At 44.9% G+C, this 26,913-nt stretch overlaps 2 protein-coding genes across 3 annotated transcripts in view; one reads left to right on the top strand and one right to left on the bottom strand.

The window, feature by feature from the left end:
• The first annotated feature begins 310 nt into the window (after positions 1 to 310).
• On the top strand, positions 311 to 21,016 carry LOC138969216 (DNA-binding protein SMUBP-2-like). 2 transcript variants are annotated; one of them, XM_070341960.1, is made up of 18 exons: positions 311 to 492; positions 927 to 1,090; positions 2,240 to 2,432; positions 3,079 to 3,179; positions 3,573 to 3,733; positions 4,234 to 4,434; positions 10,810 to 11,031; positions 12,431 to 12,528; positions 13,018 to 13,200; positions 13,710 to 13,828; positions 14,909 to 15,003; positions 15,418 to 15,541; positions 16,064 to 16,240; positions 16,637 to 16,832; positions 17,159 to 17,297; positions 18,517 to 18,706; positions 19,034 to 19,260; positions 19,999 to 21,016. In XM_070341960.1, exons 1-18 carry the CDS (start codon positions 416 to 418, stop codon positions 20,386 to 20,388), a joined length of 3,057 nt encoding a protein of 1,018 aa, XP_070198061.1. In that variant the 5' UTR covers positions 311 to 415; the 3' UTR covers positions 20,389 to 21,016. The 2 variants fall into 2 exon arrangements, with proteins under 2 accessions (XP_070198061.1, XP_070198060.1); XM_070341959.1 differs by having other exon boundaries at positions 312 to 492; positions 19,031 to 19,260.
• Positions 21,017 to 22,455: 1,439 nt separating this feature from the next.
• Positions 22,456 to 26,913, bottom strand: part of LOC138969215 (sushi domain-containing protein 2-like) — a 31,746-nt gene continuing 27,288 nt past the window's right edge. Inside the window, exons 20-23 of the mRNA XM_070341958.1 lie at positions 26,529 to 26,741; positions 25,178 to 25,301; positions 24,376 to 24,465; positions 22,456 to 23,790 (exon numbers count right to left, since the gene is read on the bottom strand). Of these exons, the coding sequence (XP_070198059.1) occupies positions 23,733 to 23,790; positions 24,376 to 24,465; positions 25,178 to 25,301; positions 26,529 to 26,741 (485 nt within the window). The 3' untranslated portion in view covers positions 22,456 to 23,732. The remainder of the gene's footprint in view (positions 23,791 to 24,375; positions 24,466 to 25,177; positions 25,302 to 26,528; positions 26,742 to 26,913) is intronic.

Genomic DNA, 26,913 nt, shown 5'->3' with positions numbered 1-26,913 from the left:
TGTCCCCCCATAGATCTTGTCAGTCATCCCCAGCACGCTTGAATCAGGCATGGACCTCTTCACAGAATCTTCCTTCATGATGTGAAGGGAACTGATAGAAAAGAATGCGCTACTTTTTGTGACTTAGATTTATCTCTTATTGCAGAAAATTATGAGATATTAAGTTAAAAGATGTCTCAAAGCAAATACTTGAGGCAGCTATAGTAAGCTTTTCTAGTGCAGTACTAGTGGCTTGGCCCAGTACATAACTAAGAACAACAAACGTTATTTCGGTAAAGTTGTAGTTAAAAGATGCAATGACTAGCGGTTTTATATTCCGAGTGATGTCCCCTGAGAGTAAGCAAGACGCCGAAAGTATCACTAAGTTTGTTGCTTATACTTTCCTTGTTGGCTAGATTCGTTGTATGCTGCCAGAATGTCTGTAGATGAATTCGTCACACGCACCCGCAAACTTCTTGAAAAAGAACGTGATGCGGAAATAGAGGAAACCAGGTACTCTCTCTCTCTCTCTCTCTCTCTCTCTCTCTCTCTCTCTCTCTCTCTCTCTCTCTCTCTCTCTCTCTCTCTCTCTCTCTCTCTCTCTCTCTCTCTCTCTCTCTCTCCCAGCCACACACTCTCTGGCTGTATTTCTTTACTGAGATAAACACGTTCAGCAGACGTGGGGCAATACACATGGTTTGTTTGTTGTCATGTGAGTGTGTGTTATGTGTCTGTGTTGTTTGTCTGTGCACAGGCGGAAGGTATCGTCCACTGGACTACTACTATCACAGAAAGGTAGTCTTTCTGTGATAGTAGTAGTCCAGTGGACGATACCTTCGCCTGTGGTCTGTGTTCCTGTGTGTGTTCATGTGTGAGTGTGTTTGTGTGTGTGTTTCACTCTAGGGTTTGCATGTTAACAGTGCTGAATTCCCTTCCTCTCCTTGCAGAGTACTGACAGAGCAGCTTCCAGCCAAGGAGCTCCAGCGTCGTGGTGTGTGTTTGATCAAGTTACGGTTGGCTGAACGCAGCACAGGACTCTATGGCCGTACAGTTGCAGCCTTTCAGCCATACTGGCCTGGCAATGACTTGCCCTCTCACAACTTTACACCAGGTAAGCTTTGCTGTGTAGGTAGGACTAGGAGACACATGCTGTCTGAACTTTGTGAGACTGGTGCAATAGCCTAGTGGTTCTGGTAAGGACGTCTGCCTTCACACTTTGAGGTACCGGGTGCAAATCCCAAATGCGTTTGATTTCTCTGATCTCCCAGATCAAATTATGTGCAGACCTGCTCTAAGTGTAATTAATGCCTCTTGAATGTGTACACACAAACACAATATTTAATGCACGAAGAGATCCTCTAATTCATGCCAGAATTTTGTTGGGTGTAAAATAACAAAAATGCCTAGCAGTAGCATGCAGTCCCACGAAAATTGAGCATGACTGCCTTAAATGCGCATGCATGTGTAGTCCCGTCTTTCACAGCATCTGCTCTGATAGTCTGTCGGCCGGCCTTGAACATTGAGCTATTTTTAGCTTAAATGTTCAATGTCTGCTGGATAGACATCTGTGGATTTTAGAGAGGTGTTTGTGATAGGGTCTGATGCCTGTTTTCTCTTGCGAACCTTTGAGTTCATACTGCAGTTTTTATTTGGCCAATAGCCCAAACTCACCCCTTGTTCACTGGCTTTGTATCCAAACTTACTTGTGTTACAACAGGCATGAAAATTCTCCGTATTTTCCGTATTTTTGAAAAAAATAAACCGTATTTTTTTTTATTTTCCGTATTTTTCCTTTGTTTTTTTTTTTTTTTTTTTTTTTTTCCTAGTCATAGTTATAGTAAAATAGTTTTGGGGCCATGTTTGAATCCAATTTTAAGGCTTAGTAGATAGCCCCAGATTGCACCAAATTGCACCCTTGAAAAAACAATTTCCGGGGGGGCATGCCCCCGGTCCCCCCTAGAAATCTTGACGCTTTGCGCCTGCGAAACTTGGCGCTACGCGCCTTCGAATTTTTTTGTCAGTATTTTTTTTTCTTCAGTTTTTGTGCCTGTTACAAAGTGACTCAGTGAGTGTTCCATTCACTAGGTTTTATACACGTAAACGCCTATTTGTACAAACCAACACAAAAACAGCAACAACAACACACAGAAAAAAACCTAGTGTACGTGTGAGTTGCAGTTGCAGGAGAAGAGGGAGAAAAGTCAAACATTAGCAGTCCTAGAGGTCAAGGTAACACACTCTCCCGTTGACTGTGTTGCAGGTGACATTGTGGGTGTGGCTCAGGAAGGGGCTGCACAGACAGACAGCCAGGTGTCAGGTGTGGTGTCACGCATTCTACCTAACTCACTCCAGGTGGCGTTTGAAGAGTCAGATGATGTCTTTTCCTTGGATGATGATAAGCAATACCGTCTGACCAAACTTGCAAATGACGTCACCTACAGACGACTGAAGAGGTTTGCATGCATGCTTCTAAGAACAGTCTCCTAATCAGATTTCTTACAGTGTCAGGCCTGGGAATGATACGCCTTTCGTCGTAAATACGATGAAGTCCTTTTCTAATTGTGTAAGAAAAGAGCCAACGTGTGCCCTTAAGAATGCTTAAAACGCAACATTTTCCGGTCAGTACGCCCAAACCACTTTTACTCATTCCCAGGCCTGAGTGTGGAAGAGGGTGAAAGTAGACTTAACTCCAATTGAAATTAATTATTAAGGCTTTTGTTTAGTTACCTATGTGTTTATACACATGTTAAGCCAGGTAGTGCTTGAGAAATGCTTTACTGCTTTTGATACTTTGAAAACAAAGCTGACTATACCCGACTCTAGCAGAAAATGTTTTATGTATTTATCATTTTAATGCACATGCCTTTTGCAAAATCTTGTATCTAAGTGTCACTGAAGTGTGAATGGTAATTATTTGTGATACAATGGAAAATCAGGTCTTAAAAAAGGAGGGAGCCTTAAAATGGGGATCAATTTACAGAGGTTATGAAGAGAAAGTCTGTGAAAAGAAGTCTTTGAAGGGAGGGAGTCTTAAATTGGGGGGTCTGAAAAGGGGAGGTCCACCGCAGACAACATACTACAGATTCGTTTTTTCTACAGAGCTCTGAGTGACCTGCAAGGCTACTCAGCGGGGCCGTGTCAAAGACTGATCAACGTTCTGTTTGGCCTGACGCCTCTCACACCGCCTACACTGCAGCAAGGTGAGTAACTCCATCAAACATTGTTGCTGCTTTTAAAAGTGGGAGTGCATACAAAGTAAAGGGTAAGGTGAACCCCATCTCCCTGCCCCTTCCCCCTCCCCCCCCCCCCCCCATTCCCATTCATGACTTCAAAAACATCTGAAAACTAAGTTGTGTAAAGTGATATCAAAACATTCAGTTCATCTGGCAGCCTAAGGATCAAAACTGCATTAAATTGTGTTCACTAAGACTGAGTCCTGGCTGACCAAAACCAGTTGACCGAAGCAGCACCAGAGATAGTATCATGCTGCTTCTGTGGCAAGGGTTAAATATCACCATCAGGTAACCCTGAGACTAAGAGCTCAGGACGCAAATGAAGAAGAAACAGTGAGAGAAGTGTGTGTGTGTGTGCAGAGTACAACTGGATGAACACAGGGCTGGATGACTCGCAGAAAGAAGCGGTCAAGTTTGCCTTGGCTCAGCCAGAGGTGGCCGTCATTCATGGACCCCCGGGCACGGGCAAAACCACCACTGTAGTGGAGCTGATTCTGCAGGCAGTACGCAAAGGAGTTAAGGTGAGTTGACCACTGAAACTAGAAGTCCAATTTGCAACTTTTACAGAACAGATGATCCCTGCAAATATGCTTGATAATATTGATGCACATCATTGCAGAACATGTCAGTCTGGAGAAAATATTTGGAAATATCACTTTTTATAAGCATGATGCTGTAAAGATTGAAGAAAAACACAGGGAAAATGAATACTACTTCTGTATCTTGGGGTATAGACCATGGACAAGAGACCTCCAGAGCTCTGAAGTTTTCACAACACAGTTTAGTACTTGTAGCTCTATTTGTTGCAGTCTGAATTTTGCTTTTATGTTTTGTGTGTGTGTGTGTGTGTGTGTGTGTGTGTGTGCGTGTGTGTGTGTGTGTGTGTGTGTGTGTGTGTGTGTGTGTGTGTGTGTGTACCTGGTGTGTGTGTGTACCTGGTGTGTGTGTGTGTGTGTCATAACACCAAATAATGCAGGAATTAATGTCGCTGAATTATTTTTGAATGAATGTCTGTTCTCAGGTGCTTGCACTGGCACCATCCAACGTAGCTGTGGACAACCTTGTGGAGAGGCTGGGAGCGCGACACAAGCGCATTGTGCGTATTGGTCACCCCGCTCGTCTGCTACCCCACATCGCACCCTACGCCCTGGATGCCATGGTTGCCGCTAGCGACCAGACCTCCCTGGCTGCCGATGCCAGGCGTGACCTGAATAACCTGCTGGTAAGGAATGTGCAGAGGGGCTAGTTTTACATTCATTACAGCTAGGTTGTGTAACTTCAGCTGTGATACAATTTCTAAACATTGAAGGTCCCACGAACAGAATGGAGACAGCTTTTGTCAGGAATTAGAAACCATGTAAAGCAAAACTTAAGTGGTGCAATCCTGCTTTCACTGTGTTTGCAAAGTTAGACATTAGAGAATTAAATTACATATCTTATCCCGACTCACATAGCATTAACTTCAGTTTAAGTGCCAAGATGCTGAACTACGCTTCACTCCGAAAGAGGAAGCAACCCTAAAAAAAACGGCCTTGACCCATAAGTAAACTAGACATTAGAGAATTTTAGAGCCCCGATGTGAATGAAAGAAGTGTGCTGAGTTTAAAACCTGATTAAATTACATATCTATACCCAACTCACAAATAGCAATTAACTCTAGTTCAGTGCTGGTAACGCTGTACGCGTCCCCTTGGTAACCAAGGGAGACCACTCTAAAAAAGAAAGTGATCCATCCCATAATGCCAGACTAACAACAGTCCGACATCCGTATGCGCGCGCATACGCCGCCATATTATCATTCCATACTCAGCGTCCAACGTGTCTGGTCGCGTTTTTTGTACGCTCCGGCTGTGTTCAGCCTTGTTTCATTGTCTCCTGACTTTGACTTCGCCCCTTGGTCTGCCGCCGAGCTTTGTCGATACCCTGGCTGTTTTTGGGTGAGAGCTTTCTTGTTTTATGTAACTTTGGCGACGTTTCTGTCACACGTCTGTGAACTTGTAAAATTTTTCAGTTTCGAAATTTTTTTTGTGAGTTAGCTTTGTTATGGCGGAGAGCGCCAAGAATAGAACTAGTTCGAGACAGGCTGCTGCTCCAGCTTCTCCGGCTGCTAGTACTTCTTCCTCTAAGAGAAGTTCTTCGTCTAGAAGAAAGAGTGATGGAATTTCCGCCACTTCTCAGATAGAACCGGGAAATGTAGGATGTGATGTTGATGTTGTTGTTGACAAGCCTTCGTCCGCCATTTTGTCCGTGAAGAAGGACAAAGTCACGCGTAGTGAGAAAAATAAAGATGTTGTTAAACCGGTTGTTTCGTCGGGGGCTCCTGGTGATTCAGGTGTGTCTCCCGCCGATATTGCGTCGTTGCTTTTGACTTTAAGTACACAGGTTTCTACTTTGGCGGCCGATTTGTCGTCGACGAAAGCAGAGATTCGCGCACTTCCGGCTGGCGTCTTCGATGTCTCTTCGTTGGGTAGAGTCAGTTCTTCACCAACTCCTTCCACTTCCGGTTTCGCTTCAGCTTCCGCTGCGGCTTCCGCTGTGGCTGCTTCGTCCGTGGTTCGGGCGGAAGTGCATGCTTCTCAGCATGATGGTGGTCGGCTGGTGTCCCTTCTGCATGAGCCTGTGCTCTCTAAAGGTATGTCTTCCCCACAAGTTACCAGGTTCTCTGGTGACAGTGGGGTGCGATCACAGGAGAGAGTAAGCCACGTGCGTGGTGAAAGCCCGCCTGCAATCTCTGGCCATTTGCATCGTGCTAGGTCAGCGGTTGCAGGGAGCCCTGTGAATCGTAAGAACGCTGCATATACCTCTGATTCAGTGTCGGGTATGCCGGTTCTATTTCCGTCCGGGGGGACGGATGTTGGGTGTGACTCCGAGGACTTTGCAAGTCTCTCTGGCGTTGACCCACCTGACTGCGATAGCGAGCAGGAAGGAGGGTTGGAGGAGGGCAATGCCACGGCCGTGGATGACGCCCTTCTCAACCTGCCGGTGAAGCTGTCGAGCGCAGTGGCTTTGGCAGCTGAGACGGCTTCCAAATACTTTCTGGAAGGGGTGGTGAGAAGCAAGGAGAGACTTCTGCCACCCATGTCGGCTTTTGACGATTTCCGGTCTGCCAAGAATGTTTCTGGTCAGTTCCGGTTTAAAGAGTCATCCTCAGTTGCCTATGTTATGGCAAAGGTTTTCAAAGGGAGGAACGGACCGGCGGTGCCGTTGTTGTCGCAACGTGGTGATGCACCTGAGGACGTTCTCCCGTGGTTGGCCAAGGCGGGGGATCGGGCTGTTTCTGGCATTCAGAAATTTAAGCTTGCTCCCCGGCCTGTTAAGCTGATTGAGCCTTTCGCGTTGCCTACGGCTGTGTTGCCGGTGACGCCTGAGCTTGCTTCGCTGCGTGAAGTCGGGTATGGACCTAACACTGTGCTTCCGTGTACCGAGTCTTCGATGGTGGCTCTTGAGGATGCGGGGAGGTCGTTGCTTGAACTGACGTCAGTGTCAGAGTCTCTGCAACGGTCTCTTTCGAGGTCGATTGCGACTTGGCTGGACCCCTTCGAATTTAGGTTCGACGCTTCGGCGCTTGTCGTGTCTACCCTTCTGGCCACTTTGGCCAAGGTGACAAGGGAACAGATGACGATTTCAGCCAACCTCTACGCACATGCCGTGCATTCAAGGAGGTCTGCGTTTCTAGCGGGATCGAGGATTCGTGATAAGTCCACGATTGATTTCCTGAAAGTGTCCCCGTTTTCAGAGGGATCGTTGTTGGGTCAGGCCTCTTTGGATGCTCTCCAGAAGGAGACAGCAGACGCGAGGGATCTCGCTATAGCCCGCATTGCCTTTCAGGGTTTGCCTAAGGCTCAGGGCAAACCTCAGTCTCAGTCTCAGTCACGGACTCAGACGCAGTCTACGGCCAAACCTCAGACATCTTCGTCTGGTGGTGGCGGTAAGGCACAGAAACAGTCTTTCTCTTCGGGGGGTAGAGGCCGCGGTGCGCCCTACCCTAAGAGGGGTCAATCCTTTGGTGGTTCTAGGGGGTCGGGGCGCAAGCCCCACCCCCAATGAAACTCCCCCGAACAGGCCTTCCCGGTAGCTCCCGCACTGGTTGTGGCGGGCGGCCCGTCCAGGGCCCTCTCTTCCTGGCTGCAGCTAGTGGACAGCAAGTGGGTTACCGGGATCGTTCGTTCGGGGTTCAGACTTCTCTGGTCAGGGGAAAAAGCACCTCTGACTAGGATAATCCCGCTTTGCAAACCCCCCAGGGATCCGGAGGCGAGAGCCGCGGTGCAAGGGGAGGTGACAGCCCTTCTCTCGAAAGGGGCGATAGAGGAGGTCTTGGACTTACGGTCCCCGGGGTTTTACGGCAGACTGTTTGTTGTACCGAAAGCCTCGGGGGCTTGGAGACCAGTTCTGGACCTGTCAACTCTGAACATGTATCTCCGGACGGTGAAGTTCACTATGGAGACGCCGGCCTCTGTGCGAGAGGCGCTTCGTCCAGGCGATTGGGCTACCTCGGTGGACCTTACAGACGCATACTTCCACGTCATGATGCACGTTACGGACAGGAAGTGGTTGCGCTTCTGCTGGGGAGCCAAGGCCTATCAGTTCAGGGCTCTGCCGTTTGGCCTTTCTCTCGCGCCATGGATTTTCACCATCGTGGTACGTCAGCTCTGCGCTCTTGTGCGCAAGGAGGGCGTGCGTCTGCGAGCTTATTTAGACGATTGGCTTATCCTACATCAGGACAGGGAGTTTTGCCACGTTCATACTCGCATGGTGCTCAGTCAGGCTGCCCAGCTCGGGTTCTCTGTGAACCTGGGCAAATCGGAACTGGTTCCATCCCAGACGTTCACTTACTTAGGGATGGAGTTCGATACGCTCAGTTGGTCGGTCCGCCCGTCTCAGAAGAGGGTGGCCAAACTTCAAGACTTGCTCCGTGCGCTTCACGGAGAGAATCTGGCCAGTGTACGGGTTCTGACATCAGTACTTGGCCAGATGGAGTCTATGGCTTCTCTTATCCCACTGGGCAGGGTCCACAAGAGGCCGTTTCAGGCAGCTCTTCAGGCCCGGTGGGATCAGTCAACCCAGGGGTGGGACACCCAGGTTTCTCTGGGAACCTGGTTTTTCGCGACCACGCAGGTCTGGCTCCTTCCCTGGGTCTCACAGGGAGTCCCGATAGTGTGCCCGGCGCCAGAGAACGAGCTGTTCACCGATGCTTCTCTGACGGGGTGGGGAGCTCACCTGGGGGAGCATGTGGCGTCGGGGGCGAGGAACCTGTCTCTTCCCACGCGCCATATCAATGCTCTGGAGTTGGAGGCCGTTTCCTTGGCCCTCCAAGCTTTTCTGCCGTTCGTTCAGAACAGTCATGTCAGGTTGCACACCGACAACAGGACTGTCGCGGCTTACGTGAACAGGCAGGGCGGAACGAGATCCCTCAGCCTCTCAGACAGTGCGTGCCTCATTCTAAAGTGGTGCGCTTCGCATCATATTCTGCTGTCAGCCATCTTTCTGAAGGGCAGCTTGAACGTCCTTGCAGATGCGCTGAGCAGGGGGGACAAGGTGGTCCATTCAGAGTGGACTCTGTCGCACCAGTCCCTACACCGTCTTTGGGAGCAGATAGAGAAGCCTCAAATCGATTTGTTTGCAACTCGGTATTCGGCGAGGCTTCCTCTGTTTGTATCCCCCTTCCCGGATCCTCTGGCGTGGGGCGTGAATGCGCTAGAACTGGATTGGACAGGGCTGACAGCTTACGCCTTCCCTCCGTTTTGCCTGTTAGGCAAAGTTCTCAGGAAGGTCGACCTGGAAAGGCCAGCGCTGGTTCTGGTTGCCCCACTTTGGCCAAGCCAGCACTGGTTCCCGGACTTGCTGCGACTGGCGGTTCGACCGCCTATCCCCATCGCAGTAAGAAAGGGAGAACTCCTACAACCCAGGTCGGGCATCCCTCACGAGAACCCTCAGGCCCTCAACCTTCAAGGGTGGATTCTGTCAGAAGCGCTATGCTCAAGGCAGGGGCCTCTTCTGCCACTATAGACTTTGTGAAGCATGCCCATAGGAAGTCGACCAGTTCGGTCTACTCGTCTCACTGGGCCTCCTGGGTGAAATGGTGGTCTTAACAGAGTTAAGCCTTTGGCACCGAGGTCCATGCAGGTAGCAAATCATTTAGCCTGGCTAGCTGGACAGGGGGGGTCGGCGTCTTCCCTTCGTGTTAGAAGGTCCGCGATTTCGTCAACACTAAGACAGCTAGGCCATAAGATCACTCTTGACGGGGTTGTCGCTAGTGTTATTAAGGGCGCCTCCCTTAAGGCCGCGCGCGTGAAGTCTCCGCTCCCTGCTTGGGATTTGATGCTTGTGTTGAGATTTTTGGCTTCTAACGAGTTTGAACCGCTACAGTCATCTAGTTTGGCTAACTTGACGCGCAAGGCAGTTTTTCTAACTTTGCTCGCTACGTCGCGTAGAGGGAGTGAGGTTCATGCTTTATCCGGCTTAGCTAAAGATATTGCAACCGAAAAGGATGGTTCCATATCTCTTAAATTCAGACCAGAATTCTTAGCTAAAAATCAGAAACCAGGTCATATTTCTCCTGTCATTAACATTCCTGCCTTGAGCAACATTCTTGCTCCTGGAGACCCTGACATCGTTAACTGCCCAGTCAGAATGCTCAGCAGTTACCTGTCTCGAACGAAGTTCATTCGTTCGGAAACTCAAAAGTTGCTTTTTATTTCTCTCAATACGGCAAGGTGCAAAGATATTGCTAGGGTGACTTTGACCAAGTGGGTCTCCACGTTAATCAGGCAAGCATACGCCTGGTGGCATACTCAGTCCGGAGAGGTTAGGGCGGTTCTTCCCCTGACTTCGGCAAGAACTCATGAGGCAAGGGCATGGGCCTCCTCTGTGGCAGTGCTCCGTTCAGGCCGTCTGGCTGATGTTTTGGAGGCGGCCTATTGGAAATCGGAGGATGTCTTCATGAATTATTATCTTAGAGACATCTCCTCCTTGCAACAAGACGGCAGTTTTGCACTACCTTCTATGGTGGCAGCAGGACAAGCCCTTCTGCTTTGATTTTGGGTGAGTACCCGCCACCTATAGTAGCAATCTGCTATTTGTGAGTTGGGTATAGATATGTAATTTAATTCAAAATTTTAAGAATAAATTTTCATTTAATTAATATACTTACCCAACTCACAACGTTTATTCCCTCCCACCTCCCCGCTGTGGTTGGTACTGGGGTCTAAAAAAGAAGTGAGTTGGGCTTCGTTTCGGAATGATAATATGGCGGCGTATGCGCGCGCATACGGATGTCGGACTGTTGTTAGTCTGGCATTATGGGATGGATCACTTTCTTTTTTAGAGTGGTCTCCCTTGGTTACCAAGGGGACGCGTACAGCGTTACCAGCACTGATTTAGAGTTAATTGCTATTTGTGAGTTGGGTAAGTATATTAATTAAATGAAAATTTATTCTTAAAATTTTGAAGTATAGGGGGTAAGCAAAGGGATGGGGGGAGGGGGGGGGGGGGGGGGGGTCCCTCCTCTGAGAGGCTACCTGCAATGTTGGGACAAATTTCCAATGGTTCCAAGTGTGTCCATTTATGAGATAGACCTTTTCTATATTACCTCTTCTAGGGACAGCTGAAGGGCAAACGTGGTCACAGTCGCGCTGGAGTACGTGAAGAAATGAAACAACTGAGGCGTGAAGTGCGGAAGCGAGAGGAAACAGCCACCCGCGACATTTTGAAACGTGCGGATGTGGTGCTTGTGACCCTGACCTCTGCCTCCCCGGAATCCCCGCTGAAGTTGCTGGATGAAAATCACTTTGACCTAATTGTTATTGACGAGTGTTCACAGGTAGGTTTGTGTGTGTGTGTGTGTGTGTGTGTGTGCGTGCACGCGTGCGTGCACGCGTGCGTGCATGCGTGCGTGTGTGTGTGTCTGGGCAGCTAAAGTCTAATCCATCAAAGTGTTGACTGCCTCTGCTACGCTTACAGCAAATAAACAAACACAAGAACAAACAAACAAATAAGCTATCTTAAGTGTCTTTAGCATCCTAGCTGAAGTCATTTTCCTGCTGATACTCTGACGATAATGAGATGTATGAGTGTGATGATGATGAGGGCAAAGAGGTTAGTACTATGATAATGATGATGTAAAGGGTGATAAGTACAAGTATGACAATGATTAAGCTTCTGCTGATAATGAGTGAGGAGGGGAAGAAGGATGGCACAGTGATGGTGATGATGACAAGGTTGACAGTGACTCATACCAATGATGATTCACAGAAGTTTTTGCGAGGCATCATATGTCAGTACCATGGAATCCCATTTCAAGACATCCAAAAATATGAGAAAATCTGGTCTTAAAAACGAGGGACTGAGTCTAGAAATGGAGGTACATTTACACAAGTTATGAACAAAAGATGTGAAAAAACTAGGCCTTAACCCCTTCACTGCCACAGTATAACAGCATTTTGGTATTGCTGTGCGCCAGGGCAAATTTCGCTTTCTTCGGTAGGTTCACTAATCTGTTCACTGCTCAATCATTTATTGAGATATCTCTTAGATCTTTGGCATGTGGTTTGCTTACACCCTTGTCTATTATGTGATAACATGATCATTGGACTTTGTTTGTGATTGTTATAGTAAAAATCGATATAATGATCATTTTTGTCCAAAATTACAGTTTCCAAACTTTCACACACACACACACACTGCAGCACGTAAAACCGCAGAAAACACAGCTAAAACTGGTGTCAAACATCAGGTACTCACATTACACCATAACAGTATTGTTCTGTGTGGTAATCCATAAATCACTTCTTGTAGAGCTTCCAGAACACTGTATCATTTGAAAACAGGTCTACGAGTTGATGTCCGACTTTCGGCCACCATTTTGAATCTTATAGATCGGAAACAAATTCTAAAAAAGTTTTTACCACGTGGTACTAACTTATCTGAACGGTTAATGGGAAAGAACTGTGTTTAAACCCCTACAAGAAGTTGGACAGTGGTTACCTCCCATTTAGTTTTCACAAATGTCCTGAAAAGTGCTGATGTAAATGCCACGTACCTAGTACGTGTATGGGCGTATGACAAACCAAACATGACCACGTACCTAGTACGTGCTGGGCAGTGAAGGGGTTAATATGAGAGAAATCTAAAATGGGGAGGGGGAGGGAGGGGGGGAGGGGGCTTGTTGGGTTAAAACGGGGGTTCCATTGTAATTGTAGTAATAATGTTGACCATGTCAGGCGCTGGAGGCTGCATGCTGGATGGGACTGCTGCACGGTCGTCGTTGTGTCCTTGCTGGAGATCCACACCAGTTACCTCCCACCATCATGTCAAAACAGTGAGTTGCCCCTGATTTGACTTTTTAGACATGCCCTTGATGCAAGGACGTTTTGTAAAGGTGGCACAGTCATTTAAAACAATCTTGTATTGAGGAGTTCTATAGCATTGTTAGTTTGTGGCTAATGCTCATGAAAAATTGAAGCAACAGAGGCACAGCTGAATATACTAAATTGACAATGTCAAAAAATAACTCACGACTACCGGTGACATTACTTTTACTTTTTTTTGCGATTATAAGTACATGTAAATGGTGAGGATATGTAACGATTCCATGCTATATTTGGCCCATTTTGTTTACTGTGACGCTTTGGACGCTTGTCTCAAATTCAGTAGTATAACCACCCTCGAAAAGCCTCTGAAAAGCCAGACGGTGTGTGTGTGTGTGTGTGTGTGTGTGTGACTCTGTGTGTGTGTGTGTGTGTGTGTGTGTGTGTGTGTGTGTGTGTTTTTGTTTAATTGCCAATACAAAAAAAAATGTTTATAACAGGGCAGCAGGTGAGGGTCTGGGCGTGACACTGATGGAGAGGGTGATGAAGACATACGGTGACTCAGTGGTACGCATGCTGACCACGCAGTACCGCATGCACCGTCACATCATGCTGTGGTCCTCACAGAAACTCTACGGCAACAAACTGCAGGCCCACCCCTCTGTGGCCGAACATTTGTTGAAGTGGGTTCACTGTTATCTGGCCTAAAACTTAAGTCTGCTACTAAAATATTTATGTAATGTTGTTATAGGCACATTTATTTGTGTCTTCTGTTGTTTAGCATACTTTATTTTGGTTTTAAGTTGGTGTGTATTGTGACTGTAATGAGCTTGTCACTTATCTTTTTGTTAGAGCCCTTTACAGTCTCAAAAAGGTTCACAGCAGTTTATCTTTGTGATTCTCAGTGGGAGAGTATCTTTCTTTGTTCTTACTAACATTAGACTGGACTGGAGGAACTATTCTTGTTATTTCCACAAGATATTTCAAACTTAACAGCACATTTTGTACATTATTATTTGTGTTTGTTTGTTTGATAAACCCCCTTAAAACCTGATCTTGTTTGGCTGACAAAGCATGCAGGAAAAAGCTGTCATTTTGATCGCAATTCATTATTGGTGTCTTATATTAAAAGCACCTGTCATGTCCTCTCAGATTTGCTGTAGTGATGATACCATTGTTTTGTGTGTTGTAGAGATCTGCCCAGTGTGGAGGAAGGGGAGACGACCAGCATACCGCTTTTGCTGATAGACACAGCAGGCTGTAATCTGCCTGAACTCGACTTGCCACAGGAGGTGTCGAAGGGTAACGAAGGTCTGTATGACTTCGGTTTTTCAGAAGATGTTGAACACTTCATAGCATACTTGTGATGTGAGGCCCCTCCAAAGAGTGGATGCCCAGAAAAAGGACACCTGTTCCTCTGTCTATCCGTTTTATGAAAACATGCGTTTTATGACAGGCTACCTGCAATGTAGGGATGCTTTTAACTAGCCCCAGCGGTGTCCATTCATTGCAGGTATCATTGTTGTGCAGGCTTCCTCAATTAGTTTACATGACTATAATAATAATAAATAATAATAATACGAATATTTATAACGCGCACATATCTCACCAACAGGCGACTCAAGGCGCACATACACTCATTCACACACACGGAGACTTAAAGTCACTAGCACACACACATCAACCATTAAAATATGTAGTTATTCAGGGTGGGATGGGGTGGGCAGTGTAGAATGCATGGATTATTTGGAAAAAAGGAATGTCTTGAGTGCAGATTTGAATGATTCGAGGGACTGTTGTTGACGGAGGGGGAGAGGTAGTGTGTTCCATTGGCTAGGTGCTTGGAAAGAAAATGAGCGTTGATCTGCTGTTTTGAGTTTGGTGTGGGGGATGTTGAGCTTGAGGGAGTCGGCAGATGATCTGAGTGCTCGTGAAGGGACATAGAGAGAGCGAGAGAGTCGGAGAGATAGGCAGGGGCGAGACCATGGAGGCATTTGTAGGTGAGAGTGTTGATTTTGTAGGTGATACGGGCAGGAACGGGCAACGAGCTGATTTAGGAGGGGGGTGATGTGACAAACTTGTATGGAAGCGATCTTAGAAATCTCCTCCTCTTTTTCTTTGTTCACTGGAACACTCTAAAAGTTAAGAGGTCTTCACCATGAACAAGCCGCTGCATACAGAACGAAGTCTGCTCTGGAGGCCACACAACTTTCCGTGTCACTTTACAACTCTGGGGGTTTTGCAGGCAGACATTTTTTCAATCATGTGACAGAAGTTCTGAATGAGAACCGTTTTCTTGCCTGTTGTTTTTTAAGGGTTTAGGCGCTATTCTCTCATTGTATCTTTTTGTGCTTGCTGCTTATTTATTAATTCAGTTTTATTTCACGACAGGAGAGGCAGACATCGTAGCAGCGCACGTAGAACAGCTGGTGCAGGCTGGGGTAGCGCCACAGGATATTGCTGTTATCGCACCCTACAACTTACAAGTGAGCTTATACAGTGCCTGTGTTGTGTGGCAATGAAATTATGGTTCAAATCACCCGTGAGGAAGTAGACTGCTATGCCATGAATTTTGATTTTTTTGTTTTTTTACAAAGCAATGATTATTTCTCAACAAGTGTTGATGAAGCTTCGAAGCTGACGGTAATGAAGCAATAATGATTATTTGGCCTGCATGTGTTCTACTGAGCTTCTGCGAAAGTGTCTGATTTGTGAATAAAGTGATTATTGTGTGCTGAATATAATCCTGTAGTATTTTCTCATTCAGAGTTTTTAGGTCCCACAGACTTTTACAAAATTAAGAAGATGATGAAAAAATAATTATGTCAAGACTGAAGCCTCAAGGATTGTTTTGTTCCCAACCAACTAGATTTCATTTTGCATGATCTTGTATGTCACAGGTGGAGTTGCTACGGCAACGCCTGTCAGCCAAATACCCCAGCCTGGAAATCAAGTCTGTGGATGGGTTCCAGGGACGAGAGAAGGAGGCTGTCGTCATTTCCTTTGTCAGGAGTAACAACAAAAGTCAGTGTCTTCATTCTTCGATTTTTGCGTATGCAAACTACAAGTCTGATGTATGCTCTAACTTCTAATGAATGGAATTTCAGGTGTGTGACTCTATTCTGCTTCCCAATTAATGCAGCCAGTGTTTTTTATCAGATGAATATGCATTTGTAGGGAGAAAAAACTAAGTATCCTCAAAGGAGAATGCATGTTTTAGGGACTTTACATGTGAATGTGCTGACAAATGTACAAATTCATTGATCATTAGCAGAAGAGGTAAAAATATAAGTAATTATAGTATCACTTCACTTTATAATATACTGCCTTAATGTGACTGCTTTTCAAAGCGTTGCCATGCAAAGCCAATTTGCAGAATACTTTGTAGCTCTGTTTGTTTGTTTTGAGATGTATTCCATAGTATAACTAAGCTGCTGTATTTTGAAACTCTACAGCAGTTTATTCTAGTTTTGCTACTTATTCTACCAGTATTGATGTAGCTTAATACATTGCTTAACACGCTGCAGTGTATTATGTGTCCAACAGAGGAGGTGGGATTCTTGGCAGAGAAGCGGCGAATCAACGTGGCTGTGACGAGAGCTCGGCGCCACCTGGCAGTGATCTGTGACAGCGACACTGTGAGTAGCGACCCCTTCCTGCGGTCCCTGCTGGACTACATGAGTGACGCGGGGCAGGTGTGGTCGGCACACCAGTTTGTTCAGGGTATGTAGCTAATGGAATTTTGTTTTCCGTTTTGTGGTTTTGGTATAAATTAAAGTCAAGTGAGGCAGAGCACTAATGACAATACGTCAGAAACAAAGGGGCGTAAGTGCTCTTAATAAAGACAACAACTCTGTGTGTGTGTGTGTGTGTGTGTGTGTGTATGTGTGTGTGTATGTGTGTGTGTGTGTGTGTGTGTGTGTGTGTGTGTGTGTGTGTGTGTGTGTATGTGTGTGTGTATGTGTGCGTATGTGCATGTATGGGTACTTGCATGCGTGTGTGTGTGTGGGAGCGGATGACTGAGTTTAGAAAGAGGAGAAGAGGAATTATATGCACTAAGCATTGTTTTATATGATATGAAGTAAGTGTTCATTGTTTTGTTTTTGTTGTTGGTTGCAGATGGCCTGATCACAGAGAGCAGTGGAAGGCCAGAGCGACTGGAAAACCTGCTGTCTGATACAGCGTCAGGAGAGCAGCGCAAGAAGGAGGGGGGTGGGCGGAAAGGGATCGGGAAGAAAGCGAAAGGAGAGCAACAGTTGGGGCAAAGCAAACCACAGCGACAGACACCACAGGCTGGGGCAGAGTCACGCAAACCGTAAGCTGAGTGTGACGTCATGTTTCTGTAAACAGATGTGTGATTGGTTGATTGATTTATTAGTTTCTATGTTTTTCTTTCATTTTTTGACTGATTGATTTTATTGTTTCTTTTTCTCTCTCTTTACTTGTTTTTGGTGGAAACTTAATTTGCATACCTTCATGTAAGTCTTAAAATTTGTCAGTGCGGTAGAGCAGTGTGCTCTGCTTTGTGTTATGAAACAGCGTATTCTTATTCAAGTATCTTAGTGTATTTATTTGTGGGTACATCAAGTAGTAAGTGAACGCTTATTCTCAGTCATGCTGACCATGTGTGGTACGTTTCAGGGAGAAACAGTTGATGTCAACAGAAGACAAGCAGCCAATCTATGAGAAAATGCTGGGAGACTTTGATGCCGATGAAAGCCAAACCTTCATTGCTTTTCCTTCCACGCTTACGTCTCACGATCGTATGGTGATTCATGAGGTGAGATTGAAGCTCACACACATACAGATCGAGCAGTGCATTAATCAAGACTGCGATGAAAGCTCCCGTAAAAATCATGTGTGGAAGATTATATAATGCATGAAATATTTCCTGGTTGTGAAGGGCTCAGGGGAACACAATTCAGAAAGGAAAGCTTGAACAGGTTAAAACTATTTAGTATCAAAGTAGATTTGTGTTGATTTTGAGTGTAATTGATTGTCATTTCATGAATAGAATTACAGGCATGCAATCAATGGAGCAGCGAAGAAAACGGAGCATAACTTTCTGTAGTGGAACCCTCCGTTCAAGACCCCCCATCCCCCCCACCACCATTTTAAGACCAACCCCCACCCCCTTTTTAAGACCCTAGTTTTTCAGATTGTCTGTTATTGTCTGTAAATGTACCCCATTTCAAGACTCCCTTCTTCTTACAACCTGGTTTTCACAGGATATTTTTTTAGGTCTTTAACCCCTTCACTGCCACAGTATAACAGCATTTTGGTATTGCTGTGCGCCAGGGCAAATTTTGCTTTCTTCGGTAGGTTCACTAATCTGTTCACTGCTCAATCATTTATTGAGATATCTCTCAGATCTTTGGCATGTGGTTTGCTTACACCTTTGGCTATTATGTGATAACATGATCATTGGACTTTGTTTGTGATTGTTATGTTAAAAATCGATATAATGACCATTTTTGTCAAAAATTACAGTTTCCAAACTTTCACACACACACTGCAGCACGTAAAACCGCAGAAAACACAGCTAAAACTGGTGTCAAACATCAAGTACTCACATTACAGCCCATAACAGTATTCTTCTGTGTGGTAATCCATAAATCATTTCTTGTAGAGCTTCCAGAACACTGTATCATTTGAAAACAGGTCTACGAGTTGATGTCCGACTTTCGGCCGCCATTTTGAATCTTATAGATCGGAAAAAAATTCTAAAAAAGTTTTCACCAGTGGTATTAATTTATCTGAACGGTCAATGGGAAAGAACTGTGTTTAAACCCCTACAAGAAGTTGGACAGTGGTTACCTCCCATTTAGTTTTCACAAATGTCCTGAAAAGTGCTGATGTAAATGCCATGCCACGTATCTAGTACGTGTATGGGCGTATGACAAACCAAACATGACCACGTACCTAGTACGTGCTGGGCAGTGAAGGGGTTAAAGGAGGGTTCCAATTTATTTTTCAAAAAACAAACTGCCTTTGCACAGGTTTCAGAGAAACTTGGCTTGCTGCATGTGAGTCGGGGAGAGGGGAAAGAGCGCCACCTGGTGGTGTCGAAGCCTGGCACTAGACCATCAACGGTGCCGTCAGGGGAGGCCGGTGATGCTGCCAGCTGTCCTGGAGATGATGTTGAGAATGATGACCCCACAGCACTGTCCAATGCTGAACCTTCTGCAGGTATGTTTCTGTTTATTTGTGTGTGTGTGCATGTGTGTGTGTCAATGCTTGTGTACATACATGTGCACGTGTTTGATAGTGTTTGTATGCGCATATGGGTGTGTGCGTGTTTCATAAGCATTGAAACATACATCTGTTAGTTTATGCTCTGGGCATTTGCAAGCATGTTACATCTTTCTATCTAATGATTTGTGACTTCTACATTACTCAGCCGTTTGGGTGATAAATCATGACCAAAGCAAACTTCCCCATGATACCCACCAAGGAGTGTTTTATAATTTTGTAACATCTTACAGAGGTGAAGTAATCATGCTTTTATTCCAGAAGAAACAGAAACCTTTCCATCAGAAGCAGCACAAGAGGAAAAGCCAAAAGTTAAAGCAGGCAGCAGTTGTCGACTGTGTGGTCGTGATGTTATTCCAGCCAATCTTCAGCTCCACGAGGCTCACTGCGGCAGACGTGAACACCAACCCGCGGCCCCGGCGTCCGCTTCTGGCGCTGCTGGGGGGCCCAAGAAGGAGAAAAAGGAAAAGAAGAAAAAACCTCCATCACAGGTTTGGTTAAAACATTATTTTCAATTGATTCAACTCAATAATGGTGGCAGACAATGAATCATTTATGGCATGAAGTCAAGGAGGAGAAAATGGAGAAGAACAAAAAACGAAAAAAACAAAGGTTTGGTTTAAAGTTCCTTGTCTACATTTGTATACAGAAATCGGCATTTGACCATTGAAATACTGAGTCTATTCCCTCCAAATATCAAAAATACATCCCCCTTCGATCAGGAAGGACGAAGTCAGGGTAGCCGATTGAAAGTTCATTATAGTAATTCAACGTAGTAGGATATCCTTATTTGGCAAATGCCGAGAGCAAAACTCCTCTCGAATACCATGCATTTTGTGCGTTTAAAAATAAAACGTGGACAGCGCTGAATAGGCATAAATGTAGGTCACCACCTGCACTTAAATTAATACAACTCAATTATAGGTGGCAGGCAATTGTTTAGGGATGAATGACTTGAGTTGAATGGATTTAATTTTAAATGCCCTAACTAGCTTATGCTTGTATTACTAGGGATAATAACTGTCTCAGACATTTAATCATGATGGCAGATGCCACATGAACAATCTCCTAAGTACAGAGGTTGAATAAGTCCTGAAAGTGAAATGATTTTGAGGTTTTAATTATTTTCAGGCTTTCTTGATTTTTATCACTCAGAAGGATGAATCAGATGCAGAGAGATTACTTTAATGCCTGGCACTCCACCACACCACACCATATTCTTTTTCCAGGTGCACCAAGCAGCACAGGTGTTGGGCAAGGTGGCTGACGATGACTTTGACGCTCTCATCGCCACGGTAAAGGCCATGGACAGCAAGTGCAGCTACAAGAAGTGCAAGACGCTCACCAACACACTGGGCAGAAACTGCGTGCACTGTATGCGCCGCTTCTGCTTGCAACACCTCATGCCCGAAATCCACGGCTGCGGGGACGCGGCAAAGATTCACGCTCGCCAGACCATATCTCGGGAGAGGGTGCTTCACCCAGGTAGCGGGGTGCCCAACAAGAAACCTGCGCCTGATAAACGGGCTCAGATGGAGAGGAAGCTGAACAAAAAGCTGGACGAGATGAACGACAAGAGGACCAGGAAAGACCCTAAAAAAGACGGGGCTGGTACCTGATGTTGATGAGGAACTATTTCTTTGGGGGTAGACTTTTGACTTCACTCAAGGTTTTATTCCAGAAAAGCCAGTGTTCTCAGGCTAAATGGAAGGACGGGGAAAAAGAAAAAGAGAAAAAGGAAATGTGACAGCTCTATGCTGGAGATGTAGGGTGATGAATTAGATGTTATTTGGGAGACAACATGATTGAGTTGGGGAGTGGGAAGACAATATACATGACTCATGAGACAAAAATGTAGCAGGGAATAGAAGCAAACTAAAGATGACCGTTAAACTAAAATGTGCATGTGTTATAAATTAATTCATTTTTGCTGAGAAGCAGATACACAATAAGTGTATGGTCTGTGTGTGTGTGTGTGTGTGTGTGTGTGTGTGTGTGTGTGTTTTAATTTGTCTTGTGTGATGTGACACGATCTCCAGGATGATTTGTGAAAATATGCAGCTGTCAACAGCATGCAAGAGTCTTCTGTGTTTGGATTATCTGACAAGTTTGCTGAGTGTGTGTGGTTGTGTTGTTTTGAGAATCCAAAGTGTGTGTTGCACCACATTTGCTGTGGTTGCCTCTTGGTGATTTTCCTTCCTAAATCTTAAGAGGTGGAGGTATTAAATTAGTAGCTTGTTGCTTCCATGCGTTGCTTTTCTTGTGTTTAGTGTTTATCACATATCGTCAGTGGCCTTCAAAGACCTCGTAACTTACATTTTCCTGATTTTCGGATTTTTGCATGGTTCCGTCCCTTGATTTTTTTCCTGTCATCTGTGAAAAGCTTGTAACTCTATCTATTTTGCAAAGGTCTTTTTCCCCTGATTTTAAAAACCTCGTATTGCCGTTGGGTGTTGAGACATTAGCGACATTAGCGGGAAAACCTCGTATTGTCTGTTTGAATCCCTGCGAGTCTGTTGAAAATCCTCGTAATTGTTCCTTAAATTCAAAACAAAAAAGTTCAAAACAAAAAAGTGAAAACCTCGTATCTACACGTTTTGATCTGGTGAAGAGGAATTTGATTTTTAAAACACTCATTATCTCAGAACTATGATTTTGAAGATACGAGGTCTTCGAAGGCCACTGACGATATGTGTGTGTGTGTGTGTGTGTGTGTGTGTGTGTGTTTGTGTCACATAGTCCACCACAGCTATTCAGAAGTTAAAGTGTTTTCACAGTTTTATTGAAGCCATACATATATCTGACACAATGCAAAGCTAGTAATACATTAATAAGCCACAGTCTAGCAAAACCATTTGCTCCAATATTTTCTGAGCTCACTCGCACGCAAAACTATAGAAAGCTTCTCTAACATTTAATTTTCCACTGAGACATCGAGTACAGACGCAATACAGACACAAATAGCCCAATGGACGCGTTAATTAGAAGTCAGGATTATGCTTAAAGAAGGAATGCAGATAAGTGCTCAAAAACAGAGTGGTAAGACCCTGAGACATAAAAAGCCAAGCAACAAACGTAAAGGAAAGGCCTGAAAAATTATACATATATACATAATAAAGAAAATGTAATGGACTTAGCTCATTGATGGAAACATGTTAATCATACAAATTCACAAAGCAACATGTCATTCATTTCAACACTCGACTTAAACATCAAACACAATGAGCTATCAAATCCACTTGAAAAGGAAAACACATAAACGCCTGTTGCTATAGACTGGGTTATTGGTTACATATGAAGACACAATGTTATGGCTCGTGTCATGAGTATGGTAAGCACTGCAGGGCCGGACCAAATGAGTTGTAAGGGGGGGGTTCCTCCTTTTTTGGGGGGGCAAATCAGCGAAGTCCGGGGACATGCTCCCCTGGAAAATTTTTGAAAAACGGTTAAAATCTGTGCAATCTGGTGCATTCTGGGCCTTGTTTTGAGGGTTAAGGCCTGTCAGTGTGAGTTGGGGGGGGGGGGGGGGGGGGGGTACCTTTTTCTCATCGGATTTCACATTGAATAAAATTTGTTAGAGCCACACACAAAATTTATTTAAAAAAAACAAAACAAAAAAACAAACACTCAAAGCAAGGTACGTGCTTTTTCCAGGGGTGGGGTTCCGGAACCCCTGGAACCCCCCCCCCCCCCCCCCTGGGTCCGGCCCTGCACTGATAATGATATACATTAAAAGCAACAACAACACAAGATACGTGTTCTAAGCACTTGATAACATCCTTCCAAACAAAGTGCTAGCATGAAGGGAGGAAAACAAACCAAACATCATGTTATCATGAGAGATGATACGGTGTTGGTATGCACACATGTACTATATGTTCTTCATTCATCATAGTTGCAATGTCAAACATATATTATGAAGTTAAATTGTGCTTGGTCAGTACGATATCAAATGTGCATACAACTACCGGGGTAGTTAAGAATGTGTAACAGAACAAAAACAACTACCAAAACATTCTTTCATTCTAATTCTTACAGCAAAGTACGCGTTAAAACCAGAATCTTCAAACAGGTTTCGTGCACAACTTCAGTAGAAACTGTCGCTCTACAATCAAAGAATAATTGCTGACAAAAATTATCTATGATAATAATAAACGAGCACCATGGATGCTTGTGACCACGTGCTTTAAATGAACAAATTGAAAATCTGGGGTCAGAGGGACTACGGCTGCATGACATCTTTTACATGAGAAAAGGCATCCCTGCACTTTGACACATACCAACAATCAACAATCTACCTGCTTCATCTACCTGCTTCCTGGACAGAGTTGTAATTTCTATAAGGCCTAAAAAAAAAATAGGTGTGGTTACGGTAACCCGACCTACCCTAGTTTTTTCGCGCGACCCTAGACTTTTTTTTGGCATTTGGGGAAAAAAAAAAAAAAATCTTGGTTTTTTTGCAATAACGTAAAAATATGGTTTTTTGGAGAAAAAAAAATAAAAATAAAAACAATCCCGACCTACCGACCCTATTTTTTGGGCCTATGTTACCGTAAACAGACCTATTTATTTTTTTTGGCCTAAGGAAAAAAATGATCTTTTCATCATTCGTGGCTTTGAAGAAATGATTTCACCAAAACATTTCAACTCTGCACAGAAAGCTGTCGAGATTGATTTTTGGTATGCGTCCAAGTGGAGGTGTGGTCTTATCCCATGTAAAAGCCTGGGCGGAATCGTTTACACGAAAAGTACAGTGAGTACCCTTTCTGCAACTGTATAGCACCGTGCGCATGTAGAATCACACGTTTTAATTATCATAATTGCTGCCTATACGCCTTAATCGATATCTCCCTGTTGTCACAGAATTTTCAAGAGTAATGAAGACCCCATGTTCGAAACGTTTGCAAATCTGGTGGTACTGTTTATCTGTCTGGCTGTGCGCGCATGCGCACTGCACATGTGTTTACACGGACAGTGATTGTGGCTCCGGCTTCTTCACGTCCTGCATCTTGTATATGTTTCTGCAAAGGAAAGTCAAGGGATTATATGGCTTTATCACTTTACTATAGGTTCTGCGTGAAATACAGAGTCAAGAAGGTACATAACATGTATTAAATACACTGACCTTAGATCATGGCTGAGTGATAACTGCATACCTAAACAGGGCCGGACCAAATGAGTTGTAAGGGGGGGTTCCTCCTTTTTTGGGGGGGCAAATTAGCAAAGTGGCGAAGCCACAAGCGCGCGCCTGCAAAGCAGGCGCGTGAACTAGGGGGGTCCGGGGGCATGCTCCCCCGGAAAATTTTTGAAAAACGGTTAAAATCTGTGCAATCTGGTGCATTCTGGGCCTTGTTTTGAGGGTTAAGAGCAGCATTGTTTTGGTGCTAAAACTAGTAAAAAAAAAAACCCACTCAAAGCAAGGTACATGCTTTTTCCAGGGGTGGGGTTCCGGAACCCCTGGAACCCCCCCCTGGGTCCGGCCCTGCCTAAATGACATCATTAAAATAAAGACCTAGTCAGACACTGCGGAGTGGTAACCCCTTAATTCCATGCACTTTAGATTGAAACTGAATAATATATAAACGCAACAGAGTGCAAATACCGACCTGGGAGCGGGCTGACGTTTGAGCAGAGTTTCATCAGTTCCCCGGTCCATCTCAGCGTCTTCACGGGCCGTAGCTTTTGGCTTGGGAACGCTGTGAACAACAGTCAGACTTCCTGAACACGTTTTTCCTATCTACTGCACTTTCAATCAATCAATCAATGAGTCTTATATCGCGCATATTCCGTGGGTACAGTTCTAGGCGCTCTGCAGTGATGCCGTGTGAGATGAAATTTTATACGGCCAGTAGATTGCAGCCATTTCGGCGCATATTTACCTTTCACGGCCTATTATTCCAAGTCACACGGGTATAGGTAGACAATAATTAACTGTGCCTAAGCAATTTTGCCAGGAAAGACCCTTTTGTCAATCGTGGGATCTATAACGTGCACACCCAATGTAGTGTACACGGGGGGAGGTTCGGACACCGAAGAGAGTCTGCACACAAAGTTGACTCTGTGAAATAAACGAACCGCCGAACCTGGGATCGAACTCACGCTGACAGCGGCCAACTGAATACAAATCCAGCGCACTACCAACTGAGCTACATCCCCGCCCACATTTCCAACATGTAAATGCAGGGCTCGGCACACTTGCTGGATTTGTGGCCTTGTTCGCTACAAAGCACATGTGTGTGTGTGTGTGTGTGTGTGTGTGTGTGTGTGTCAGTGTGTGTGTGTTTGTGTGTGAGTATGCATGTGTGTGTGCGTGTGCGTGCGTGTGTGCTTGAGTGCGTGCGTGCGTGCGTGCTTGCAAGTGCGCACACGTGCGTGCGTGGGTGCGTGCTGACGTGTGTGTATGCTCACCTTTTTTTTCCAGATTTCTTTCGTCTATATAATATTATAGCTAGGACAACAACGACGATGATGACAACAACGACAGCGGCGACGATGCCGATAATCATGCCAATGTTGGCTCCTTCTGCAGCATCTGCAAAAGGAACGGGGACTTTCATTACTTTAGACTAATTTAGTTATCAGCTCTCCTTATGTATTAATTCTTCGACAAATTCGACTGGGCGTTAAGCAAAAACAAACAAACAAATAGCAATAGCGTTCAGTGATCAGTGTCGCACTACCTGACTCTGCTTCTTCTGAGACAATTATTTGTTTCAAAGTCCTTAGAATTCCACTCTAAACTAGAGGTTTTTTTCTGTGTCCACACGCTCGACGTATACACCAGGCTTACCCCACAAAATCAATCCTTAGACACAGTTAGAACCCGCGGATTGACGCCAACTAGAGATGATCGTATACTTGATAAGACTGAGTGAAAATATCGCGATGACAGGGATCCGAAGGGGTATCTACTTTCTTTTCAATGTAACTGCATTGACAGACAATAATTATAGTGTAAGATGCAACATACTTTTGTTATACTCTGAACCGCCGGACTAAGCTAATAACAAGCATTGCACAAACTTGCACACACTGATACCGATACACAAACCGTAGGCAAGTAATTTACCGATTCAATGTATTCAAAAATCGTGGGAAAAACACAAGAAAGGTTAGTTATTGGAACGCTTCAAGTTCATCAAACACAAAACGAAACATTCACTAATACATCGGCCTAATGGTCTCTGAGGTGGACAAACACATCAGTCATACAGATGATAACAACTGAGATAATGAAAGGTGAAAGACCTTCGCTTATAGAAGTCTATCTGTTTCGGATTATTTCAAGTTTTTTTAAAGCTTGGGTCACAGCAAACTATGGCACGCGCACTGGGTTTTTTAAACATCCATACAATCTCACACACACACACACACATACACACACACACACACACACACACACACACGTACACACACACACAAACACACACACACACACACACACAAACACACACACACACAAACACACACAAACACACATACACACACACACACACACACACACCACAAACACACACACACACAACACACACAAACACACACAACACACACACAACACACACAAACACACACACAAACACACACACACAAACAAACACACAAACACACACACAACACACACACACACACAAACAAACACACACACACACACGCAAACACACACAAACAAACAAACACACAAACACACACACACACAAACACACACACAAACACACACACACACACACACACATACATACACACACACACACACACTGACCAATGCAAAGGTAGTAGTAGACCTCATTGGGGTCCCAGAAGGGCTGATGGTCAGTTTCGTTCTGGATACATGTGTACTGGTCGGGACCCCCATCGACGCTACCCGTGCTACCCAGACCAGAACGACAACCAGTCACCCGTAGCGTGTTCCCAGCGCTGTAGTTGGTGTGGTCCTTCACTGCAAAGGGGATGTTCAGCCACCCGCACGACCACACTGTGTAAAAAGTAACCATGAAACAATTACGCATTTTGCTAACGGTAACGTGTTAACAAAACATGTCTCTAATGCAAGAATTCGGGAAATAACTCGGCCGGTGTAACACGAAATTTTTACTCCACGAAAAATTTACTCCGGAGTAAATATTTCGTACGAAATTCTTACTCCG

This window comes from Littorina saxatilis, linkage group LG6, assembly GCF_037325665.1.
Source record: "Littorina saxatilis isolate snail1 linkage group LG6, US_GU_Lsax_2.0, whole genome shotgun sequence".
Taxonomy (NCBI): domain Eukaryota; kingdom Metazoa; phylum Mollusca; class Gastropoda; order Littorinimorpha; family Littorinidae; genus Littorina; species Littorina saxatilis.
Note: the sequence above shows the minus strand (reverse complement) of the source record. Positions and strands in the feature narration are given on the sequence as shown.

Excerpts from the sequence above, each read along its gene's own strand:
- LOC138969216 (XM_070341959.1), top strand. The coding sequence starts at position 416 with ATGTCTGTAGATGAATTCGTCACACGCACCCGCAAACTTCTTGAAAAA. Across the intron at positions 13,201-13,709 it reads GTGGCCGAACATTTGTTGAA|AGATCTGCCCAGTGTGGAGG; the intron begins GTGGGTTCACTG and ends TGTGTGTTGTAG. Across the intron at positions 15,542-16,063 it reads TGTCAGGAGTAACAACAAAA|AGGAGGTGGGATTCTTGGCA; the intron begins GTCAGTGTCTTC and ends TGTGTCCAACAG.